The sequence below is a fragment of the Camelus ferus genome, chromosome 11 (genome assembly GCF_009834535.1).
Source record: "Camelus ferus isolate YT-003-E chromosome 11, BCGSAC_Cfer_1.0, whole genome shotgun sequence".
Taxonomy (NCBI): Eukaryota; Metazoa; Chordata; class Mammalia; order Artiodactyla; family Camelidae; genus Camelus; species Camelus ferus.
Window position 1 is genome coordinate 24384085 of NC_045706.1, and position 20001 is coordinate 24404085.

At 52.3% G+C, this 20001-nt stretch overlaps 1 protein-coding gene and 1 non-coding gene across 4 annotated transcripts; one reads left to right on the plus strand and one right to left on the minus strand.

Annotated features, from left to right (window-relative positions):
• Window positions 1-1907: 1907 nt before the first annotated feature.
• LOC116667435 lies at window positions 1908-2041 on the minus strand. Its single transcript, XR_004324310.1, has one exon. It is a non-coding gene; the product is annotated as a small nucleolar RNA SNORA2/SNORA34 family (small nucleolar RNA).
• Window positions 2042-5849: 3808 nt separating this feature from the next.
• LDB1 (LIM domain binding 1) lies at window positions 5850-18464 on the plus strand. Of its 3 annotated transcripts, none has more exons than XM_032491045.1 (11): window positions 5850-6425; window positions 14506-14608; window positions 14739-14783; window positions 14891-14966; window positions 15085-15187; window positions 15361-15533; window positions 15990-16112; window positions 16348-16431; window positions 16524-16647; window positions 16849-16991; window positions 17702-18464. In XM_032491045.1, the coding sequence occupies exons 1-11, from the start codon at window positions 6401-6403 to the stop codon at window positions 17930-17932; spliced, it is 1230 nt and encodes a 409-aa protein (XP_032346936.1). In that variant the 5' UTR covers window positions 5850-6400; the 3' UTR covers window positions 17933-18464. The 3 variants fall into 3 exon arrangements, with proteins under 3 accessions (XP_032346936.1, XP_032346935.1, XP_006183014.1); XM_032491044.1 differs by having other exon boundaries at window positions 5853-6425; window positions 16849-16997; window positions 17702-18463; XM_006182952.2 differs by lacking the exon at window positions 5850-6425 and adding an exon at window positions 11267-11821 and having other exon boundaries at window positions 16849-16997; window positions 17702-17932.
• The last annotated feature ends 1537 nt before the right edge of the window (window positions 18465-20001 follow it).

Genomic DNA, 20001 nt, shown 5'->3' on the forward strand with positions numbered 1-20001 from the left:
CGTGACATACATTTCTTGGTATGAATTAACAAATCAGCACTCTTGTTTATCTATTGAGTGCCTACTATGTGCCAGGCATTATTTTAGGTACTGGAAATACAGCAATAATAATACAGACCAACAAGAACCAAAAAAAACCTTCCTAGGGGGTGGGGGTATAGCTCAGGTGTAGAGCCAGTGCTTAGCATGCAAGAGGTCCTGGGTTCAATCCCCAACACCTCCATTAACAAAAAAAAAGGAGGAAGAAGAAAAAAAAAAAACAACAAAGCTCATATTCTAGTGGGGAGGCAATCTTCAATTAAGTGAAGAGTCAAAATAATTTCAGCACAAAAGTGCAATAAAAAATAAATGGGATAAAAAAAGTAAAAAAAATAAAACAAAATAAAATAAATGGGATGAGAATGTTAAGAGAGAACAATTTTATATGGTGTGATCAGGTTAGGCCTCTGAGGAGGAGGTATCTGAAGTAAGCCCTGAATCACAAGGAAGAGCTAATCATTCAAAGAGCATTCTGTGGTAAGAATAGCCAGTGCATGGACACTCCAGTGGGAACACATTTGTTATGTTCAAAAGGAAGACTAGTTTAACTAAGGAGTTCTAGAAAAGAGGGAGAGTAGTACCAACCTAATGTTTCATCTCTATTTAATTTGTGTGAGTCAGTCTCCTGAATCTGATGAATTCTGATTCACTTCCTAAATTGAACCTCCAGAACTACAACACTGAGGACCAGACCTGGTGTGGTCAGAAATTCCCAGGGTGGCTCCCAATAATTTCTGCCTCCTGTTATTCACACTCTTAGGTATGTTCCCTCCCATATTGTACCAGGGTTGGTCTGTGACCAATAATATAAGCCAGAAGCGATGATGTATCACTTCCAAGATTAGATGATAAAAAGACTGAGGCTTTTAGCCTAGGTGCTTTTGTTCTCTCTCTGCCTCTCTCTCAGATCTCTTACTCTAGTGAAAGCAATGTGCCCTGCTGTAAGCAGCCCACGGAGAACCCCAAGTGGCAAAAAATTGGAGACTCCATCGAACAGCCATTGAAGAACAAGGCCTGCCAATAACCTCAAGAGTGAACTTGGAAGCAGATTCTCTAGCCCCAGTCAAACCTCGAGATGACTGCAGATGTGGACAACATCTTGACTTCCACCTTCTGAGAAACCCTGAGCCAGAACCAGCAGCTTAGCCACTCCTGGATTCCTGACCCTTAAGAACTAAGTGAGATAATGGAAGTTTATTGTTCTCAGATGCTAAATTTGAGGGCATCTTGTTGCACAGTAATAGATAATTAATACACCTGGTTTGCAGTTATTCTTCCAGAGAGCCACAACCCTTCAGGCAATACCCCTTTTAGTGCTTTATTTTTAGCCCTAAACAACCCATATTTGAGGTATGGTCTACAGTCCTCAGCTTGCTGTCTCATTTCACAGAATCCCTGCAATATCCCTGGAAGAATTAGAAAAGTAGGGATTACTGTCTGCATTCTACTGAGGAAGAAACTGAGGCTAAGGGAGGTTTAAACAATTTGCCAAGGGGCACATAGTAAGTAGATTATTTTATTTGGCTCCTTTGTTCCTAGTTGTATATCTTCATTTTTTTTTTCTTAAGTTTTTTTTTGGGGGGGTAATTAGGTTTGTTTGTTTATATTTAACAAGTGCTTTACTATGAAAGTAATTTTCTCAAGCAATGTCCATAATATAGAAGCATTTTTATAATCCAATAAACAACTCAAAAAGAATCATCCTACTGTTTTTGTGGAAAACCCACAGCAATTTTTTTGGGTAGTAACTGGATCCAACAGCATTGTAATTCTAATGAACAAATTAAATCAGGGATCTTTAAATTTTGGAATCCCAGTATTCATCAACTACAAATAAGTATCAGCCCACATCTATCACCAGTGATACCAGATTTTTCTTTCTAATGAATTGCCCATTACATTTCCAAAGTTCTGAAATGGCCAACAGACCATAAAAAGACTCTTTTGGCTCCTGCTTGAAACGAACAGCTTCAGCAAGCTGCTAGCCTTGATTCAGGGCCAATTATTTACCTGTTTTTTAATGGAGGTAGTGGGGATTGAACCTAGCACCTTGTGCATACTGAACATGCGCCCTACTACTTGAGCTATACCCTCCCCACCCTCATTGTTCCAATCAGCTTCTTATGGAAGGAGAGATGAAAGAATAGGCTTCATTGCATTTGATGAGAATGCTCTGAAGGGCAGGGACCCTTTTACAAGGAATTATTTCCCAATGTTGGCATGCTTAGGAACCAATTGAGGCATTTCTTTCAAATGCAGATTTCTATATCCCTTACCTCCAGAAATAAGGGGACTTCTACATATTTAACAAGTTTCTGGAGAGTTTCTTATACATCTTTAAGAAACTGCTCTGGCAGAGAAAGGTCGTGGTAAATGTTGATAGTGATGCTGATGGTAAATGGGTAAGAGGGGAAGGTGTTGGAGCAGGGAAAAATAAATCTTATCAGAATTCTTATAATCATCCAATAAATGTTATAGGATACATATCAGGTTCTAGGCATTATTAGGTGTTGGGAATAGAGCCATCAATAAGACATATATCACTTGTTATCTTGATGGAAAAAGAAGATTATTCCTTGAAAAAGCAATGGCAATAAGTATTTGAGGAAGCTTCAGAGGTAAAGGAAATGTAGGGAAAAATAGAGAAGGTCAAGGTCAAGATCAGGAGGAGTTGGATGGGACAGGTTCTAGGAGCTGGGAGAAATAGGGAGCCCATCTGTTCTGAGGCTACTCTAACTCATTGCTTCTGCTGTCTGCCTTTCTGTGCGGCTTCTCTTCCCTTCCCCTTTCCTAATCTCACCTCTTACCTTGCACCTCCCACTTTGTTTCTTCCCCATGTCTAGAGTCCATCTTGAATTATTGACTGATATTAAAAATACTGAATGCCACTGAATTACTCACTTTAAAATGGTTAGTTTGTCATGTGATTTCACCTCAAAAAAAGAAAATACTGGGTTCTCAAATCCATCCATCCAAATTGGCCAAGCTTGCCACCCTCCAGGACACTCATTAAAGACCTTTCACACAGACTCACTGCCTCCCTACCTTACCCCCAGTCTATCTGCCAGGCATCTGTGACTTCTCCCATTTTTGCCTGCAGCACAATTCCCAGAGCTGCTCCACTGATGTTTTCCTTTCCTTCCCTAGGTCTGGTCCAAACTAGAAGTAAGGCAGAGAAGAGTACTGGGTCAAGTACTTGTCAGCTGTGCGAACTTGGGTAAGTTACTCAACCTCCCTAAGCCTGGTTCCTCAAGAAGCTGAAACCACTTACCTTAATCACCCATCCAACAGTATTGAGATGATATTTCCTTAAAGGAAAACAGGACCAATAGATCAGCTGGAGTAGGAGTAAGAGGGGTACCTTCCCAGAGGAGGTAAAGGTATAACCAAGGTTTAAAGGAGGCATTAACTAGCTAGCAGGAAGAAAAGAATGTTTTACAGAAAGTTTGAATTTATTAATATTTCTGTGTTTTCTTGCTTGTTTAATGGAGGTAACAGCACCTTTTTCCTAAAGGTTGTCATGAAAAGCAAACGAGGTCTCAGGTGTGAAATACCTAGCACAGTGCCTGGCACATAGAAAATACTCAACAAATTCTGTTTTCCTTTTTTCTTGCCTTCCACATGTGTAATCTAAGAGAAGGGAACTTTAGATTCAGAGGAGGCAAAGTCCTCTCTATTGGGTGGGTTGTAAGCCCCTCTGTCCACTCAAGTGATTGGTTATCACCATGGAATCTGGCCAGGCTAGTTGTTTGGAATGAGTGGCCTTAGGGGTGAGTGGTTACAAGATTGGGGGAAAGCCAATTCATGGACAGTAGAGAGTGAAAGGGGTCCAGCCAATCTAGCCCATTCCTGGCCCCCTTAAAATAACAGATAACTTCAAAGAAAGCAGGAAGGGGCTAATATATATTGAGTACTGACTACATAGCTTGCATTGGGCTAGGTGACTGGGCATACATTGTCTCCTTTAATTCTCAACAAGCCGCAGGTACCTATTACTGAGGGTAAAGCTAGAGTTCAGAATGGGGAAGTCAGTTGTCCCTGGTCATTTGCTAGTGAGTGGCAAAGCTGGAATGCAAACCGAGGTATCCAAAATTCCAGGCTAAAGTTCTGTTACCTTGGTTCCCTGTAGTGCTGACCTCTGCCCTGGGGAATGTGGGGAGGGGTGGACATAGGCAGGGGAGGACATAGGCAGGGGATGCTGCCAAGGAGATAACCGTGTAAGTGTGGATGGCTTCAGTCATATCCCTCTGAAGCCTTCTATCCCCCCCCCCCCCGACTTCCCCCTCCTCCCGGGGGGTGAAGATAGGGAAAGCTAGGGGTGGGGATATCCACAATGTGAACGGAAGTGCTGGAGTTAGTGTGTAGCTTTGCTTACAGCTCCCCTCCCCCACCCTCTCCTAAGCCCAAGGGAAGGGAAGGGATCCCCATCCCTTGGCAGGCCCTCTTTTCAACCCCCAGACTACTCTGTATCTGCCCATCATTTCATACTCCCTCAGCAAAATTAAGGTGGAGAGAAGGGGTCTCATAAACACTTAAGCCTCCACATCTGTAACCCTCCCCCCAGCCAGTTCAAGCCAGCTGTGCAGACTCTGGGCAGGGGTGAGGGAACCTTCACAATCAATCCCCACCTGAGTAACAAAGCGAAGGAGGACCCTCCACCCAGTCTGGGCCTGATGCCCTAGGAAGGGGACACCAGCCCAGGTCCCCAGCATCTACTCCTAGAGCCCACCCTGAAGCTTAAGGAAGAGAAGCCAGCAGCTGGGGGACCCCACCGAAGGGAGGGGGCAGACTCTCTCTTCCAGACGTCTCCCCTCCCCTCTCTCCTAATAGGTATTTCCTGTTTATGAGGCAGCTAAGGCTGGGCTTTTGGGAAAGGATGGATATGGAGATGGAGCCCCCAACCCCCCACCTCCGTTGGGGAATCCGTGAGGAGTGCCTGAAGGTTGGGAGGCTCCTCCCTGGGGAAGGAGTGTTCTTCAAATTGACCATCCAGATCATCCTCCCGTCCACCCCACTCTTCCAACTAAGGCCCCAGCCCCAACGGGTAGGGGGGCACTGGAGGGGTCTGCTTCCTGTCCTCCCCCGTGTCAGAGGCCCTCAAAGAAAAGCAGCTTCCAGACGAGACCGGCGAGGGGGCGGGAGATTGGGGGGAGGAGGCCGAGACTGGATGAAGAAGGGGGGAAGGGAGGGGAGCGTCTTGACTGATGAGTCAGAGTCGGCTAGGGGGTAGGATGGCCGGCGAATTCCCCCCTCCCCAGTCCTACCTGGCGGTCATTCTGCTGTCCCCCCCTCCCAGCAAAACGCAGATCCCAGGCTCTTGGACGAGGGAGGGCAGGGACCTCACCTAAATAACCCTTTTAGCTCCAGTCCCAACTGGTTTAGCAAGCAAAGGAGGAGTAGGTGAGTTAGGGAGGAGGTAAATTGAGGGGTGGCTACAAGAATTAAGATAGTGCTTCTTTCCCCACCCAGGTTAGGGTGGGGACGCATAACCGGGAGCCTCCCGAATAAGACTAGGTTTTCAACAGAGAGCATGGGCGGGTGGTCGGCAGTCTCGTTTTCTTCCCGAAGCGCAGCCGGGGGTGGAAAAAAGAGCTACACCTCACAGCCCACCCTGGCTCCGCCTCCCCAATCCCGGCTCCCGCTCCAGCTCCGGCTCCAGCTCCTCCACGCTCCCAACTCGGCGGCGCCTGGAGGACTCACACCCAGCGTGAGGCTTTGCCTCCTATCCCTCCCCCTCGCCCGCCCTCTCCGGGGTCTCTGCCTTGGTCTCCTTTTTTGAAAGCTGCGTCATATGTATGCAGAGCCCGGAACGCTGCCGGTCCCTCACGGCCCGCCCGCCGCGCGGCGCACGCACGTCGCCGCTCGCTGCGCGCTCGCTCGGGTCACTTTGACACGGCTCTCCCCTCCCACTAGCAGCAATTAGCATATTAATAAAGCCCGGCCCAGCCTGGCTGGGGCTGGAGAGTGGGCGCTTACTGGAGGGAGAGGGAGAACCAGAGGGAGCGCGAGAGAGAGGGGGGCGAGCGGCGGCGGCGGCGGCGGCTGTGTTGGCGGCGGGGAGGGCGGCGGGAGCGCACAGACACGCACACGCGCACACACGGACACACACTCCGGGGACGCACACCCGCGCGCACACACGCAGAGGCAGCTCGCCTTCCTGCCTGGCTTCCTTCCTGTCTGCTCTACGCCTGACAGGCCCCTTGCTGCAGCCAGGGGCCGCCCGCACCGGGCCGAGGCCGGGCCGGGCCGGCGGCGAGGGCAGCGGGGGCCGCAGGCGGCGGCGGCGGCTCATGCCCGGCCTGTCCCCGCGCGGGGCGGGCACCGTGACTCGGCTGGGCCCCCAGCGGCGGGCGATGTGAAGATGTCAGTGGGCTGTGCCTGTCCTGGTGAGTGGGGCGCGCAACCGCCCAGCCCCTCCCTCCCGAACCCCTCACCCCGCCAATCCCTCACCCCTTGTTTGGCGAGAACTTGTTGGGGGGGGGCGTCAATGGCACGGCGGAGGTCGGGGGCTGTGAGGGGTGTGTGAGGCCTCAGTACGGGGAGGGTTTTCCCCAACTGCAGCAGCCCAGAGGCACGGGGAAGGGGTATTGAGGGTGGCTTGTGTGTATTTTTGGGGGGGAGGCTAATTTGGGAGGGGTTGGGGGGGCTGAAATTCCCAGAATTCCAGGGTATTAGCCAATCAGAAGTGAGTCTGGACTTTTGACCCCCCCTCAGGTCATCATAGAGTTGTGATTGGCTGGTTTTGGTTGCCCCCCCCTTTTCTGCTGTCTTCCTTCTTACATATTCTGTGACACCTCCCTTCAGGCTGTTTCTGAGAATCCGTGTTTGGGGGCAGGGATTGATTGCGGGCCATCTTGCCCCCTCCAAATTATCCTGCCTGTTGCTAGGGAAGGCTGGCCCTCCTGAGGGACAGGAGGTACTCCTGGGGCTGCGGTGGCGGAGGGGGGGGGGTGTCAGATAATTGTGCTCTCGGGTCTGGCATCTATGCCCTAGTGGGAGGGGGAATGTGGAGCCCAAGGCAAGCTAGGAAATAGAGTGACTTGTGAGAGTCGAGTTAAGGGGAGCGATGCTTGACCCCAAAGTGAGAACTTGAAAGAGAACTTAGGCTCAGATTCATGCCTCCCCAAAAACACATCAGCTCTTGCCAGTGATAGCCTAGGTCTGAGTTCTTTCCTAGGGAGGAGGAAGGCTGTACCTATTGCCAGGAGAAAAGAGAAGGGCATGTGACTGGAGAGGTGGTAGTCTTCAGAGGGCCTCAGAACATCGTCTATTGACTCTGGCTTCTTGAATAATCTGCAGGACCCACTCTTGTCCCAGATAGGAGTTAGCTTTCTTTTAAAAGTTAAGTATTCCTGAATCTAGCCTATTTGAATCCTTTGCCCCTCCACATGCCCTCATCTCCGGGAGGTCCATACCTCACAACTGGACCCTCCCCCAAACACACAGTCCCCAAGGGAAGCTGCCAGTGCAGAAGCTTCCTTAAAAATCATGTGACTCAGGCAGTGCTGGGCTGGGCTGGGCACACACTTAACATGCCTGCTGAGGCTGACGTTTAAGGGGCATGGGGCCCAGAGGGAGGGCTAGTAGAGCCTAAGGATCCTGGAATATCCGGGTGTGGGAACCCCTGGCTCCTGCTGCAGAGGGTGGGGGAGAGGGGGAGAGGGAAGAGCCTGCCAAGCTGGAATCCTGCCTGGCCCCATCATTCCTCCTCCTACTAGCTTGGTATGCATGTTTGTATGTGTATTTTCTTCTTAATAATTGCCCCATGCTGGGTACCCTGTTCAGGTCCATCCATTCTCTGGGTCCATCCCATGGTCTTGATCCTTCATTACCGTACATGAGCGTAGCTAAAGGACTGAGTCTTAAAATTTGATTATCATTTGTTCCTCCTACAAATAGTGGGGAGGAGGTGGTTGTGGAAGGGTTGTTAGGCTGGAGGTAGATGGGAGGTTGGCCTTGAATTTGGGGTAGGTTGCCTGGTGCCTGGGTCCAGTAGACAAAGTTTCCCCCTCAGTCTCTCTGGAAGCAGCATGGGGACATGAAGAGGACCTGTGTGTGTGTGTGTGTGTGTGTGTGTGTGAGGGGGTACAACTTCAGTCAGTGCCTCAAAAGGCATGTTCCTTTTGTGTGTCTGGTGGTCTGGTTGGGGAAGAGGGGGCAAAAGATGGCTAAGAGTGGGGAGTCTTTTTCCTGAATATGAAGAAGTCTTATGGATTGATGCCATGGAGAATGGACGGAGGTTAGTTTTCAAGGAGAAGGACTTGGGGAGGGGCATGAGAGTGGCCTGAGGGTGGGGAATGGTAGGAGTTGGGGTAAGGGAGGGCTGCAGGCTTGCAAGGGTGTGTGGGAGCACATGGTTGAACACAGGGACATCGTGGCAGTGTGTATGGTCCAGGCCCAAAGACCCCCCACCCCACCCCCGACCTGAACAGCCCAGAGGTGGGGGCCCAGGCGCCCTGGCAGGCAGCCTGCCTGCTGCCTGCCTGCCTGTCTGAGTCTCTCCTTTGTGCTCTGCTGTCTCCCGGCTCCTCCTCCCCCAGCCCGGCAGAGACAGCACATGCCCCACACATGTGACTGAGGGAAAGCCTGAGCACACACAGACCCACACACATGCACACGCGGAAGGAAACACTACAAGATACACGCAAACACATCTAGCTCCCATAGTGCTCCTGGGGTGCAGAATATCTTCTGGGGCTTTGGTCAGAAGCAGAGAGAACCTCTGCTAACGGGCATCACCCTGGGTAGGGCAGGTTGCTGAGGGGACCAGGGCCTGTTTGGGGCAGCATGTGGCTGAGAAGGGTTAAGGCAGGGAGAAGTAGGGGGAGGGGAGGAGGCAGCAGTGGTGGCGGCTGGGAGCCAGGAGAGGAGGATGGCAGAGCGCCAGGCCAACGGGAGGCCGGGCACAGACAAAGGAAGGGGGGCAGGCACACTGGAGGCCTGGGTCAGGGAGCCCCAGGGGCCCAGGCAGGGGGCAGTGCTGGTACCTTGTCCTGTGGGCTGCAGCGGGCTTCTGCCCTTCAGAATTCCCATCTCCAGGAGTAGCGCTCTCCTTCCCTCCCTCAACACCTTTGTCATTCTTTGCTGCTCCTGGCTTTCTCTCTACCCCACCCGCCACCAATTTTAGAGCCTTCTAACTCAGGCTTGCTTTCTTTAGTTGGGCCTCTTCTGCCCCTGTGCAAGTAGGAAACTTGAAGTCAGAACTGAGAGAGGAGCAGAATTGCTAGAGAAGGGAAACTAGGAGAGGGCCCTTTTTGAATGATAAGCCAGAGTCTTGATACATATTGGCATTTAGGGCCCTTCTCCCTGAAATCTGAGGAGACAGACTGGGTGGGGGTTCTGAGCTCTGAACCAGGAGCAGAAGCCAGAGTACACACCTATTTCCCCTCCCCAAAAAGACAAGTCATTTGGGGCCTGGAGTGGCCATTCCTTGGAGGGGGCAGGGAGTAGAAATGGCTGTAGTGCCCCAGGACTGGGCTTGTGTGAGTCGGGGTTAGAAGTTCAGGGTTCCAGCCTCAGGCCCTCCTGTCTTACTGTGACCTGTTCACTTAATATTTGGCCCTGGATGCTGTTAGGATCTCTTGAGGTACTGCCTGTGAATGCACTTTGGAAAGTTTAAAGGCACGAAACAAATGACAGGAATTGTCCTGTCAATGGGGGAGGAATGTAGTTATCCCAGAGTTGGGCTGTAAATTTGGAAGTTGGGCGAGTCCTGGTGTATTGTGGTAGGCATTCTAGCTAAATAGTATAGATTTCCATATGTTTGTGAAAGCTGGGGTGTATCATATAGCTAGGCCATGACAGAGAATGGTGTGCAGATTTCAAAGAGGGTGGTTTATAGGGCTAGTCCCTAGGTAACAAATGGTCAGGGTGTGTGTGTAGTAGTCTATCACAGGTTCAAGGGGTATAATGCAATTCTGGTGTGTGTATTGGGGCCAGGAGACATGTGTGTCGTAGTGTGTACGGAAATCAGGGTTTGACATGACTGTATGTGTGTGTGTCCTAGGTTTAGGTTTATTTCAGGTTTGAGGTATATCACAGGTTGAAGTGTGTATTAGGTACTGATTTACATGAAAGTGAGATGTGTTATTTATGTGTGGAGGATATTCACAGAGACAGGTTGTTATTGTTATTGCACAGGCAACTGGTATGTATGTCATGAAAAATCCTATTGTGGGGCTGTGTGTGAATATGATTGGGGGGCAGGGGTGGGCAGGGAATAGACAGCAGAGACTCAAATTGCAAAGAAGTAGGAGGTCCTCATTACCCCCCCCCCCATGTGAGTGTGTGTGTTCCCGTCCAGGTAATAGGGCCTGGACCACTACCCAAGTTTTAGAAACATTCCCTCTTGAGGTTTCCCCCTTGCATTGGAGAACAGGCCTACCTTGGTAATCATACACCTTTTTTTTTTCTCCTGGGGTGTGGCGGGGGGATTCAGCAGCAGACTAGGCCCCTTCTGGGGACCTTTGGATAGGCAAGTTTGCCTTCTCTAGCTCTGACAGCACCTCTTTCCCTAGTATCCTTGTTTCTCCAGTGGTGGGGGCTGGGAGGTTGGGGTGGAGGTGGGATTCCTGTTAAGGCAGATCTAAGTCAGTGCTTGGAACTTAGTTGGTTTGAGGGCAGGGAGCCTGGAGTGTCCCCCTCCCTCCAGTCATTGTTTACAGGCTGAAGTTTGAGTGTGTCTCTGTCAAAAATAACCCCCTGGAGCCTCCCCCCAGCTGCTGTGGGATTTCATCAGGGTCTGAAGCCCAGGGTGGCAGCCTAGCCCAGCCTTCAGCTGGAGAGATCGCTAGGGAGAGGAAGAAAGATTTAGGGGATGTTTAGGAGGCAGTTAGAAGATACTGAGCCTCTCCAGAGAGGAGAGGGCCCTCCTCCATCCCTGCCCCTGGCTTTGGCTCTCCTGCTCACCCCTGAGCACCACACTTGGGGTTTGGGGACGGCATTCCAGTTCCTGGCTCCCAGAGGCTTCCCCTCCATCCAAGTCTCTCCAGACCCAATCCGTCCTGACTCCATCTCTCCATCCTCTGTCTCTCACAGTCTCTGTCTCTCTTTTGTTTTTCTCAGCAGTCCTCCCTGCCTGCCTGCCTCCCTCTCTGGCTCCCTCCCTCTCTCCCTCTTCCTCTTTCCTCGCAGGGAGGGGGCGGGGCCGGTGGGGGCAGCTCCACCCTCCGCCCGCCCTGGGGCCTCATTCTGAGAGAGGCTCGGAGAGAGCGAGCGGGGAGGGAGGGAGGGAGAGAAAGGGAGAAAAGGAAGGGAGCCGGCGGGCGCTGCGTGTGTCTGTGCGTGTGCGAGTGTGAGTGAGTGTGAGTGCCGGGCCCTGCCTCTGCTGGTGCCCCGGCGGAGGGGCCTGCTGGCCTGGGGAGGGCGGGCGGGCTGCTTGGAGGCAGAGGCAGAGACAGAGGCGGCTGCGGGGAGAGCCGAGGAGGAGGAGGAGGAGGAGAGGAAAGAGCGGAGCAGCCATTGTTGAGGGAAACCTTGCAAACAAAGAAGGCTCCGGACTCCCCGCGGCCCCCCGCCCCCCAGGCCGGCCCCCTGGCCCCCGGCCCCCGGCCCAGTGGCCATTGTAACTTTCCCTCGGGGCTGTGGCCGCCGCCGGGCGGGCCGAAGCCGTGCGTGCGAGTCTTTGTGCGTCCCACGGAGTGGAGCTCCCAGCCAGGCCTGCCTGTCCCACTCGGGACATGAGCGGCTGAAGTTGGCCCCCCCTCAGTCCTCACTCCTGCCAGGTCCCCTGTGGGCTTCCAGCAGCTCCCCGCACCTCTCCCGACCCCCTCAGTTCTCCCAGGTAAGTCTGGGCACCCTGCAAGCCCGTTGGGGGTGGGTGGAAGGTCCTCGGTCTGGCCCTGGCCTGGTATGCTGGCTGGGAGAGAGGCTCCCCAGCTCAGAAAGGCCCTCTGGCCTGCTGACCTATGGTCAGCCCCCAAAGGGAGGGGGCCTGTCTTCAGGTCAGGCTGGTTACCATGGAAATGCCCAGCTGGAGGTGCCCCCCCAGACCACAGGATGCAGCTTCCATTCTGAGAAAACTTTACCAGTTCTGGGCTCTTCCTCTTTCCTCCCCCTTCCTAAGGGCTCCCAGATTGCTCGAGGTGGGAGCCTGGGAGAGCTGGGAGCTGAGCCGGGACTCTTGTCTGACTCCAAGACTGGATGACACATCCCCTCACCCCCACCCCCATGTTACTCCATCTACCCTTGCTGCTGGGGACAGGCAGCAACAGGGACAGATGGTCTGGGTGATGTTCCCTCCCCTTCTCTTCTCACTCCCAAGCCCTGGTGCTGGAGCTACTGGGAGTTGCTGTGACTCTGGAGAGATGCTGAGTTTGTGTCCATTCACTGGAAGTGTAAATAGAGGCCCTAGAGCTTTGGGCTTTAGCGCTTTAGAACTGTTACCCAGCTGTAGGCAATGCCTGTCATTTCTCTAGTGAGAGAAACTGAAGCTCAGAAACTTTTTTCAGAGTTAGAGAGGAACCCAGGTATCCTGCCTCCCTTCGCCTTAGGGTGTTAAGCTGATACATTTCTTCAAGTTGCACTGACAGTGAGGGGCAGGGGCAGTGATGCTTTTGGAGAAAGGAGGGCGTAGTTAGGGGATGAGGGCCAGGTCTGATAATCTAGACTATTGAGTTCATTGCCCAGGGCTGGCTTCTGGTGGGCAGTGTGAGCTTTGGCTTCTTACATAGCCTTAGTCCACCTGTCTGTGGAGTTGGGAGACTTGGGGTTGGGTGCGACTGTCTCTTTCCTGAGGATGCAAGCTCCTCATTCAGTCCTGACTGGCATGTAAAGGCTGTGTATGTCGTGCTAGGAGCATGTGGATATGGCCTGTGAGAGCTCGTGTGGGGTGAGGGCCTGTTGCAGGCACCCTGATCCTGCCTGGGGCTGCTGGGTTCCAGCCCTTGGTAGGCATGTTGGGGCGAGCTGAGGGTGGAAGCCTGCTAGGCAGGATGAGACACACGCGTGTGCAAGTATACACAGGCTCTGACTCTTGGCACCTTCGGGGACCCTGTTGTGTAGGCCTCTCTGGGACCCTCTTTTTGCCCATATTGTGAGGAAAGGACCCAGGGGAGAGAGTTAAATGACACATGTTGGCACAGGGTCTTCCTTTGTCTCTTTTCCCCTAGGAACAAAATAGATTTTATATCTAATTTTGGGAGGGGGGTCAGATATAGCCAATACAACTACCCTTCCAAATTAATCAAATCTGGGGGACATGAGGAAGCAGCTGTGACTGGGTCTATGCTTCAGTTTCCCCTCCTATCTGGTGGGGAGGAAGAAAATGGCATTGCAGGTGGGGGCAAGGGGTGTACCTGGCTCTTACCCAACTGTGAATGTAACACTTCTTCCTGTGAGGAAATACCCCAGGAACTGTGTGCTGCTGGGTGAGGTGGAGAGGGGACACATGTGCATATGCATAGATACACACAAGCAGAGACTGTCTAGTTACCACTTGCCTCCTAGACTAGCGCCCTGAAACCTAGACTTCTTCCCAGGCTTCCTATTTTCCATTTGTTGGTAGAATGGGATCCATTGGAGGCCCATCTACCTCCTTCCCTCACTGCAAGTCTCAGAAGAGAAAAGGGTGGGTGGGGTGGGTATAGCTCTGGTAGAGTGTGAGGTCCTGTGTTTAATCCCCAGTACCTCCATTTAAAAAAGAAAAAAAAACTAAAAAAAAAAAAAAGAAGAGAAGAGAAAGGGGGTTGAGGCTTTGGGTTTCTAGTTTGGAGACAATACTAGACTCATGGTGAGTGTGGGTGAGGGAGGGGGCTGGTCTGATAAGGGAGAAGCCGTTGGTGGGAGAGGCAGAAGGTCCAACTGGTTATCTGGTGGGCGGCACCCAGCAGGCACCCCCCCCCCCCTTATCTTTCTGTCCCCTGCCCTCCTAAGACCCTGGGGGTGGAGGAGGAGCAGGGAGTTGGCAAAATCCCCCTTCACCCTCCCTCAACTTGGTCTCCAGACGGCAATAGAGGGGTAGAAATACTATAGGATATAGGAATCAGAAGATCTAGGTTCAATTCCTATCTCTGCCAGTTAGTAGCTCTGGATCTTGGCAAGTCCCTTTGAGCTTTCTGTTGCTTCTTTTGTAAAATGGAAATGTTACAGTTGACACTACTACCTCACAAGATTGTTGTAATGATTGAACAAAATAATATAGATGAAAAGGTTTATCAAAATTAGATTATAAAGTTTAGATATTTATTTATCTTATGGTATTGATATTTTTTCCCAGTTTCAATTCTGTCATCCAGGGTTCAGCCACATGAAGAAATAGGGTCTTGGGTATTAAGGCTGAGAACTTCTAGTTTCTTAAAACAAGATTGGAGCCAGATTGAGAAGAGAGATAGGAGCTCCCTAGGGTAGTCTTCCTCCCCTAGTCCACTCAGGGGCTCCAGCAGACCAGTCCCTGTGCATATATCTAGCAGACTTCCAGGAGCACTCCCAAGAGCGACTCAGGGGAGCCCTTCTTTCTTTCTCTTCTAGGTTGTTCCTCAAAGTCATTCAAGCTGTACTCACCGAAGGAGCCCCCAAACGGCAACGCCTTCCCCCCCTTCCATCCCGGCACCATGCTAGATCGGGATGTGGGGTGAGTCTCTTGTCCACTTCCTGTCCTTTCCCCAGATGGCAACCTGCCTTGAAAGGGGAAGGAGTGACACCCCCCCCCCCAGTAATTCTTATCTTCCACCCGCATTCTCATAGCTTCTTCCCTTACACAGCCCAACTCCCATGTACCCGCCTACATACCTGGAGCCTGGGATTGGGTAAGTGGGGTCCAGTGGGGAGGTAGGTGCTTTCCATTACAGGGGTGAAGGCAGGGGTAGTGGGGGAGGTTCAGCTCCTTCTGATTTGCCTTCTTCACTTCCCCCAGGAGGCACACACCATATGGCAACCAAACTGACTACAGAATATTTGAGCTTAACAAACGGCTTCAAAACTGGACGGAGGTATAGCTAAGGGGAAAGGAGCTGGGAGGGAGAGGGCCATCTGGGCACCCCTGTGGCATGTCTTCTGACACACGCACACACATGCACACACACAAACACCCCTCCCTTTGCTCCTTAGGAGTGTGACAATCTCTGGTGGGATGCTTTCACAACTGAGTTCTTTGAGGATGATGCCATGTTAACCATCACTTTCTGCCTGGAGGATGGACCAAAGAGATATAGTGAGTGGCCTCTGGGGGTCGTGCTTGTTCTGCTGTAAGAGTGTATACTTCCTGTGTCCTTCTAAGATCTGGGGGTGGGCATCTGTCCCAGGGGATCTGCCTTGGCAAGGGTGATATCTGCCTGACCACTTTGGAGGTCCTTCTGTTCTGAAGAGTTTGTCCCATCTCTATAGCCATTGGCCGGACCCTGATCCCACGCTACTTCCGCAGCATCTTTGAGGGGGGTGCTACGGAGCTGTACTATGTGCTTAAGCACCCCAAGGAGGCATTCCACAGCAACTTCGTGTCCCTCGACTGTGACCAGGGCAGCATGGTCACCCAGCACGGCAAACCCATGTTCACCCAGGTCAGCACCCAGCTGGATGTGGAACACTGAAGTACCTGGGTTTGATTTCCCTCCTGTATCCCCAAAATGTACTTGGCTGTTCCCCAGGGAGGATAATGGGAAGAGGCAAGATGAGCAGGGAGGGCAGGCATGCTGCAACATTCAGACATGTAGAGTTTGTATGGGACAGTTTTCTGTGCCACAGGGGGACACCAGTGAACAAGAATCTCACAGAGATTATAATCTCACAGAGATTATAGCAGGCAAGTGTATCACTAGTTACATGGGGAGAGGACGAGGATCTGTTAAGCATTTCTACTGTGTGTGTGTAAGGGCCAGAGGTGCGGCGGGTATTCATGCAGATTTATGTTCAGGTGGCAGGAGCGCTTGCAGCAGGAGAGTCATGAGCAAACAGGAGAACAGGTGTACTTTCAGGTATGTGGAGAGGGGGCAGACTTGTGACAACTTTGTCTCCAGGTGTGTGTGGAGGGCCGGTTGTACCTGGAGTTCATGTTTGACGACATGATGCGGATAAAGACGTGGCACTTCAGCATCCGGCAGCACCGAGAGCTCATCCCCCGCAGCATCCTTGCCATGCATGTGAGTTGTGGGCAGGACCCAAGACTCAAGGGTAAGAGCAGGCAGTGGGAAGGGTGAAACAAGGTCTGCCGTCTCCTGACAGTGATCTTAGACAAAGATTAGCATTTCTCCATCTGAAAAATGGATTTAATAGTAGCCCCTCTTCTCTCTCAGGAGTGTCTCAAGGCTCAGATGATAGGACAGGTGAGCAGATGCAGCCCAAATGGTAGTATTCTTAATCTTTCTCCTCCTCTAGGCCCAGGACCCCCAGATGTTGGACCAGCTCTCCAAAAACATCACCCGGTGTGGGCTGTCCAATTCCACTCTCAACTACCTCCGAGTGAGTCTCTGATCACCCAATTTCTGCCCCATACCATTTGGTCTCTGCTCCATGTCTGTCCCCTGACAAGCCACTAACTGGTCTCCCCCCAGCTCTGTGTGATACTCGAGCCCATGCAGGAGCTCATGTCCCGCCACAAGACCTACAGCCTCAGCCCCCGTGACTGCCTTAAGACCTGCCTTTTCCAGAAGTGGCAGCGCATGGTGGCACCCCCTGGTGAGTGCCTTGCACCTGCACCTGTTCTTACCAGAATCTGATGCTGTTCCCCAAAGCTGTATCTGTGTCCTCACGAGGCCCTGTCCTCACTCGTGGGTCTGCAAGATTGGGATCAGGGTAGGCTCAGGCTCCTTAGGAGCCAGAATGGGGAACAAGGGGCCCAAGGCCCTACCCCACCTGAGTCTCCTTTCCCTGACACAGCGGAGCCTGCACGGCAGCAGCCCAGCAAACGGCGGAAACGGAAGATGTCAGGGGGCAGCACCATGAGCTCGGGGGGCGGCAACACCAACAACAGCAACAGCAAGAAGAAAAGTCCAGCCAGTACCTTCGCCCTCTCCAGCCAGGTACCTGTAAGCATCTCGGCTTTCTTCTCTCTTCTGGGCTGCCCCACTGCTGACCCCTGACCCTGTTCCACCCTGAGCTCACTAGCAGGCGTAGAAGCAAAGACGGTTTTTCCCAGTGTACTCTGCCAGCATGGGCTGATTCCTGTCACTGATGAGAGTCCTTGTCACATGCATGATTGTGATCACACAGACTCAGACATAGCAACATAGAACATAAAGGGACAGACACAGCCATGGGAACATATGGGCATTTAGGACAGACAGCTTAGGGGCACACAGACCATCAGACATACACTCACGCTGACCGAGGGACATACAGACTTGAATGTGTGCAAATCTAGAATACATACGCACGTGCACGCAGTTTTCCCGCTGTGTTTTTGATCTGCTCCCTTTCTCTTACATGTGGACAGAAGTTTAGGAGCCTCCTAAAACTTAGGGGAGATGGACTAGGGAGCTAGAGAAGTAGATTGACTTCTCCCAGAATCCAGTGGAAATGGGTTAAAGGCTGTGATGCTTTGCATTCCTTCAGTGGGAAGAATTCCAGGGGCTGAGGGTATCAGAGGATTTGTGGTTTTAAATTGGGGTATGAGCAGTGGGTGGGGGTGTTGAGTTTCCTGGGGGCTGGTATTGGGGCTTGGGGGTATCTGCTGCCCTGGGCCGGGCGAGCCCCTGCCCCGATTATGTTTGGGGACCTCCGCCACTCTCAGGATGTGATGGTGGTGGGGGAGCCCACCCTGATGGGCGGGGAGTTCGGGGACGAGGACGAGAGGCTCATCACCCGGCTGGAGAACACCCAGTTTGACGCGGCCAACGGCATTGACGACGAGGACAGCTTTAACAACTCCCCCGCCCTGGGCGCCAACAGCCCCTGGAACAGCAAGCCTCCATCCAGCCAAGAGAGCAAATCGGAGAACCCCACGTCACAGGCCTCCCAGTAAAGGCCTCACCACGGCCACCCAGTGCTATGCCTGCCTGCCCCACCCCTCGCAGCCCCGGGGAGCAGAAGACAGAATGAAGAGACTGAGCATCTAAAATGGGCAGCCTCCATCCACCCACTTCAGGGAGGAACTGGACTTGCTGGGGGCAGGTGCCAAGACTTGCACCCTAGTAGCCCTGGGCTGGGGCTGGCCTTTGCAGAGCTTTTTGGGGGAAGAGGGTATTCATGTGGATGCCTACATGGACCTGGGGCCTCTGAGAAATGTCCTGACCACCTTCAGGGCATTTGCCTCCATCCTCACCCCAGGTTCTGGGTACCCCATCCTCCTGACACCACCCCCTTCAAGCCTGGGGTTGTCTATAGCCACAGCCCTTAGGGACTTAAAGTTATGGGGCTTGATTGAATGCCCCTCCCCCAAACCCTCCCATTAGGTGGCTATTAGTAGAGGAGTTAAGCTCTGGGCTCCTCCTCCCTTCTGCCACCTATCCCAGCTCCAAGTTTTTTTAAAAATAATATTATTAAAAATGTAAGTTTAAAAAAAAATCATGTCCCCCCTCTTCCCCTTATTATTAAAAGTCCAGCTACCTCCCTACGCCTGGCAGATGGGGGCTTAGGACCCAGGTAGGGGTAGGGGGGTATGCATTACCATTTTATACAGTTTGAGAGCTTCAGACCAAGGAGACACTTTGCCATCTCTCTTCCCTTTCCCTCTGGGGTGAATGGAGTTGGGGAAGGCATGCCATGGGGTAGGGGAGCCATTGTTGACCTCACCTTTGTGACAGCCCCCTGCTGTTGTCTCTGTCTCCCCATCCTCTAGGATTCTGGCCTGCCCTCCTAGTGCTTGTGACTCCCTCTATCCCAGCCCCCAACCCCCTCCCTCCATGATGTGTATATTCTTTACAAGTCCTCCACTAGAGCAGCTGTCTTGGATGGGGGGAGGGGGAGGTTCCCTCCCTTAGGGAGTGTGGAGGGAAGGGAGCAGCCTTGTTTGTCGCTGTGTTTTTTTGTTTTGTCTCCATTGGGCAGGCATGGGATGGGGGGAGGGGTTCATCTACCCTCCAGCACTCTCTTCCCCCAACCTCTCAAACTGCATATGTAGTCCTCCCTGGACCTTCATAGAGGATTAGGAGCCACTGAGGATGTCCCAACTCTAAGCCCACCAGGGAGCAATAGGCCTTTGTCCTCCAGCTGAAGTATAAAGGCTTTTCATCTCCCCAAATCCTCTCCCTCCCCTTCTTCACAGAAGGGTGGGGGAGGCAGCCAGGATCCTCAGCTCTATTTCACAGTTGGACCCATTGAGGCTCCAGGCCCAGGGTGTGGCCAGGAGCAGGGTCCCATGAGTCTGGGCCCAGCTCTGTGGCTTCACTGCCTTTTCCTGTGGCCAGTTCCAGAAATGTTAGCACCACCTCTCTGCCTACTCTTCCTTCTGGATTCTGGGGTCCCCCACACCCTGTTTCCTCCACTCCAGCTGCCACTTGGAAGGGTATTGTGTCAGGAGCTGAGGGAAGGGGTGGGGAAGATGGGTGTCCCACCCCAACTGTAATGCCTTTTTTTTTTTTTTTTTTTTTTTTTTTGGGCCATTTGAGTCATGTATGGTACCGATCAATAAAGAGACTTTTCGGTTTGAGAGTATCTTGGTTGGTCATTGATGCCTGTAATGACTCAGTCTAAGGCAGTCTTTTTCCCCTCATTCCCGCAGATCCTAAGACCAGTCAGTCATTGAGGAGGAGGTACAAATTGGGCTTGTGAATTCCCCCTCACTCTTGTGTTGCTTTTCATGTGTCCCAGGCTGCCCTGTATCCCTCAAAAGTTGACTTTCCAGTCCCCCCAGGACTTGTTCTTAGGCCCTGTCATGGGGCTGCCAGATGGATGGACCCCCAGAGGCAGGATTCCTGGGATAGACAGCCCTGGATTAGGCTGTTGGGAGAGGGGTAGGGGATGGGGTCCTTGCCTAGGAGGAGGCTTGGATTGGAGGAGCTTTGGGTGGTTAGAATGGTTGGGAGACTTGATCTTGTTTCTGTTCATGAGATTCTTACTCTTACATGGCCTCTAGCCTACCAGCCCTGCAGA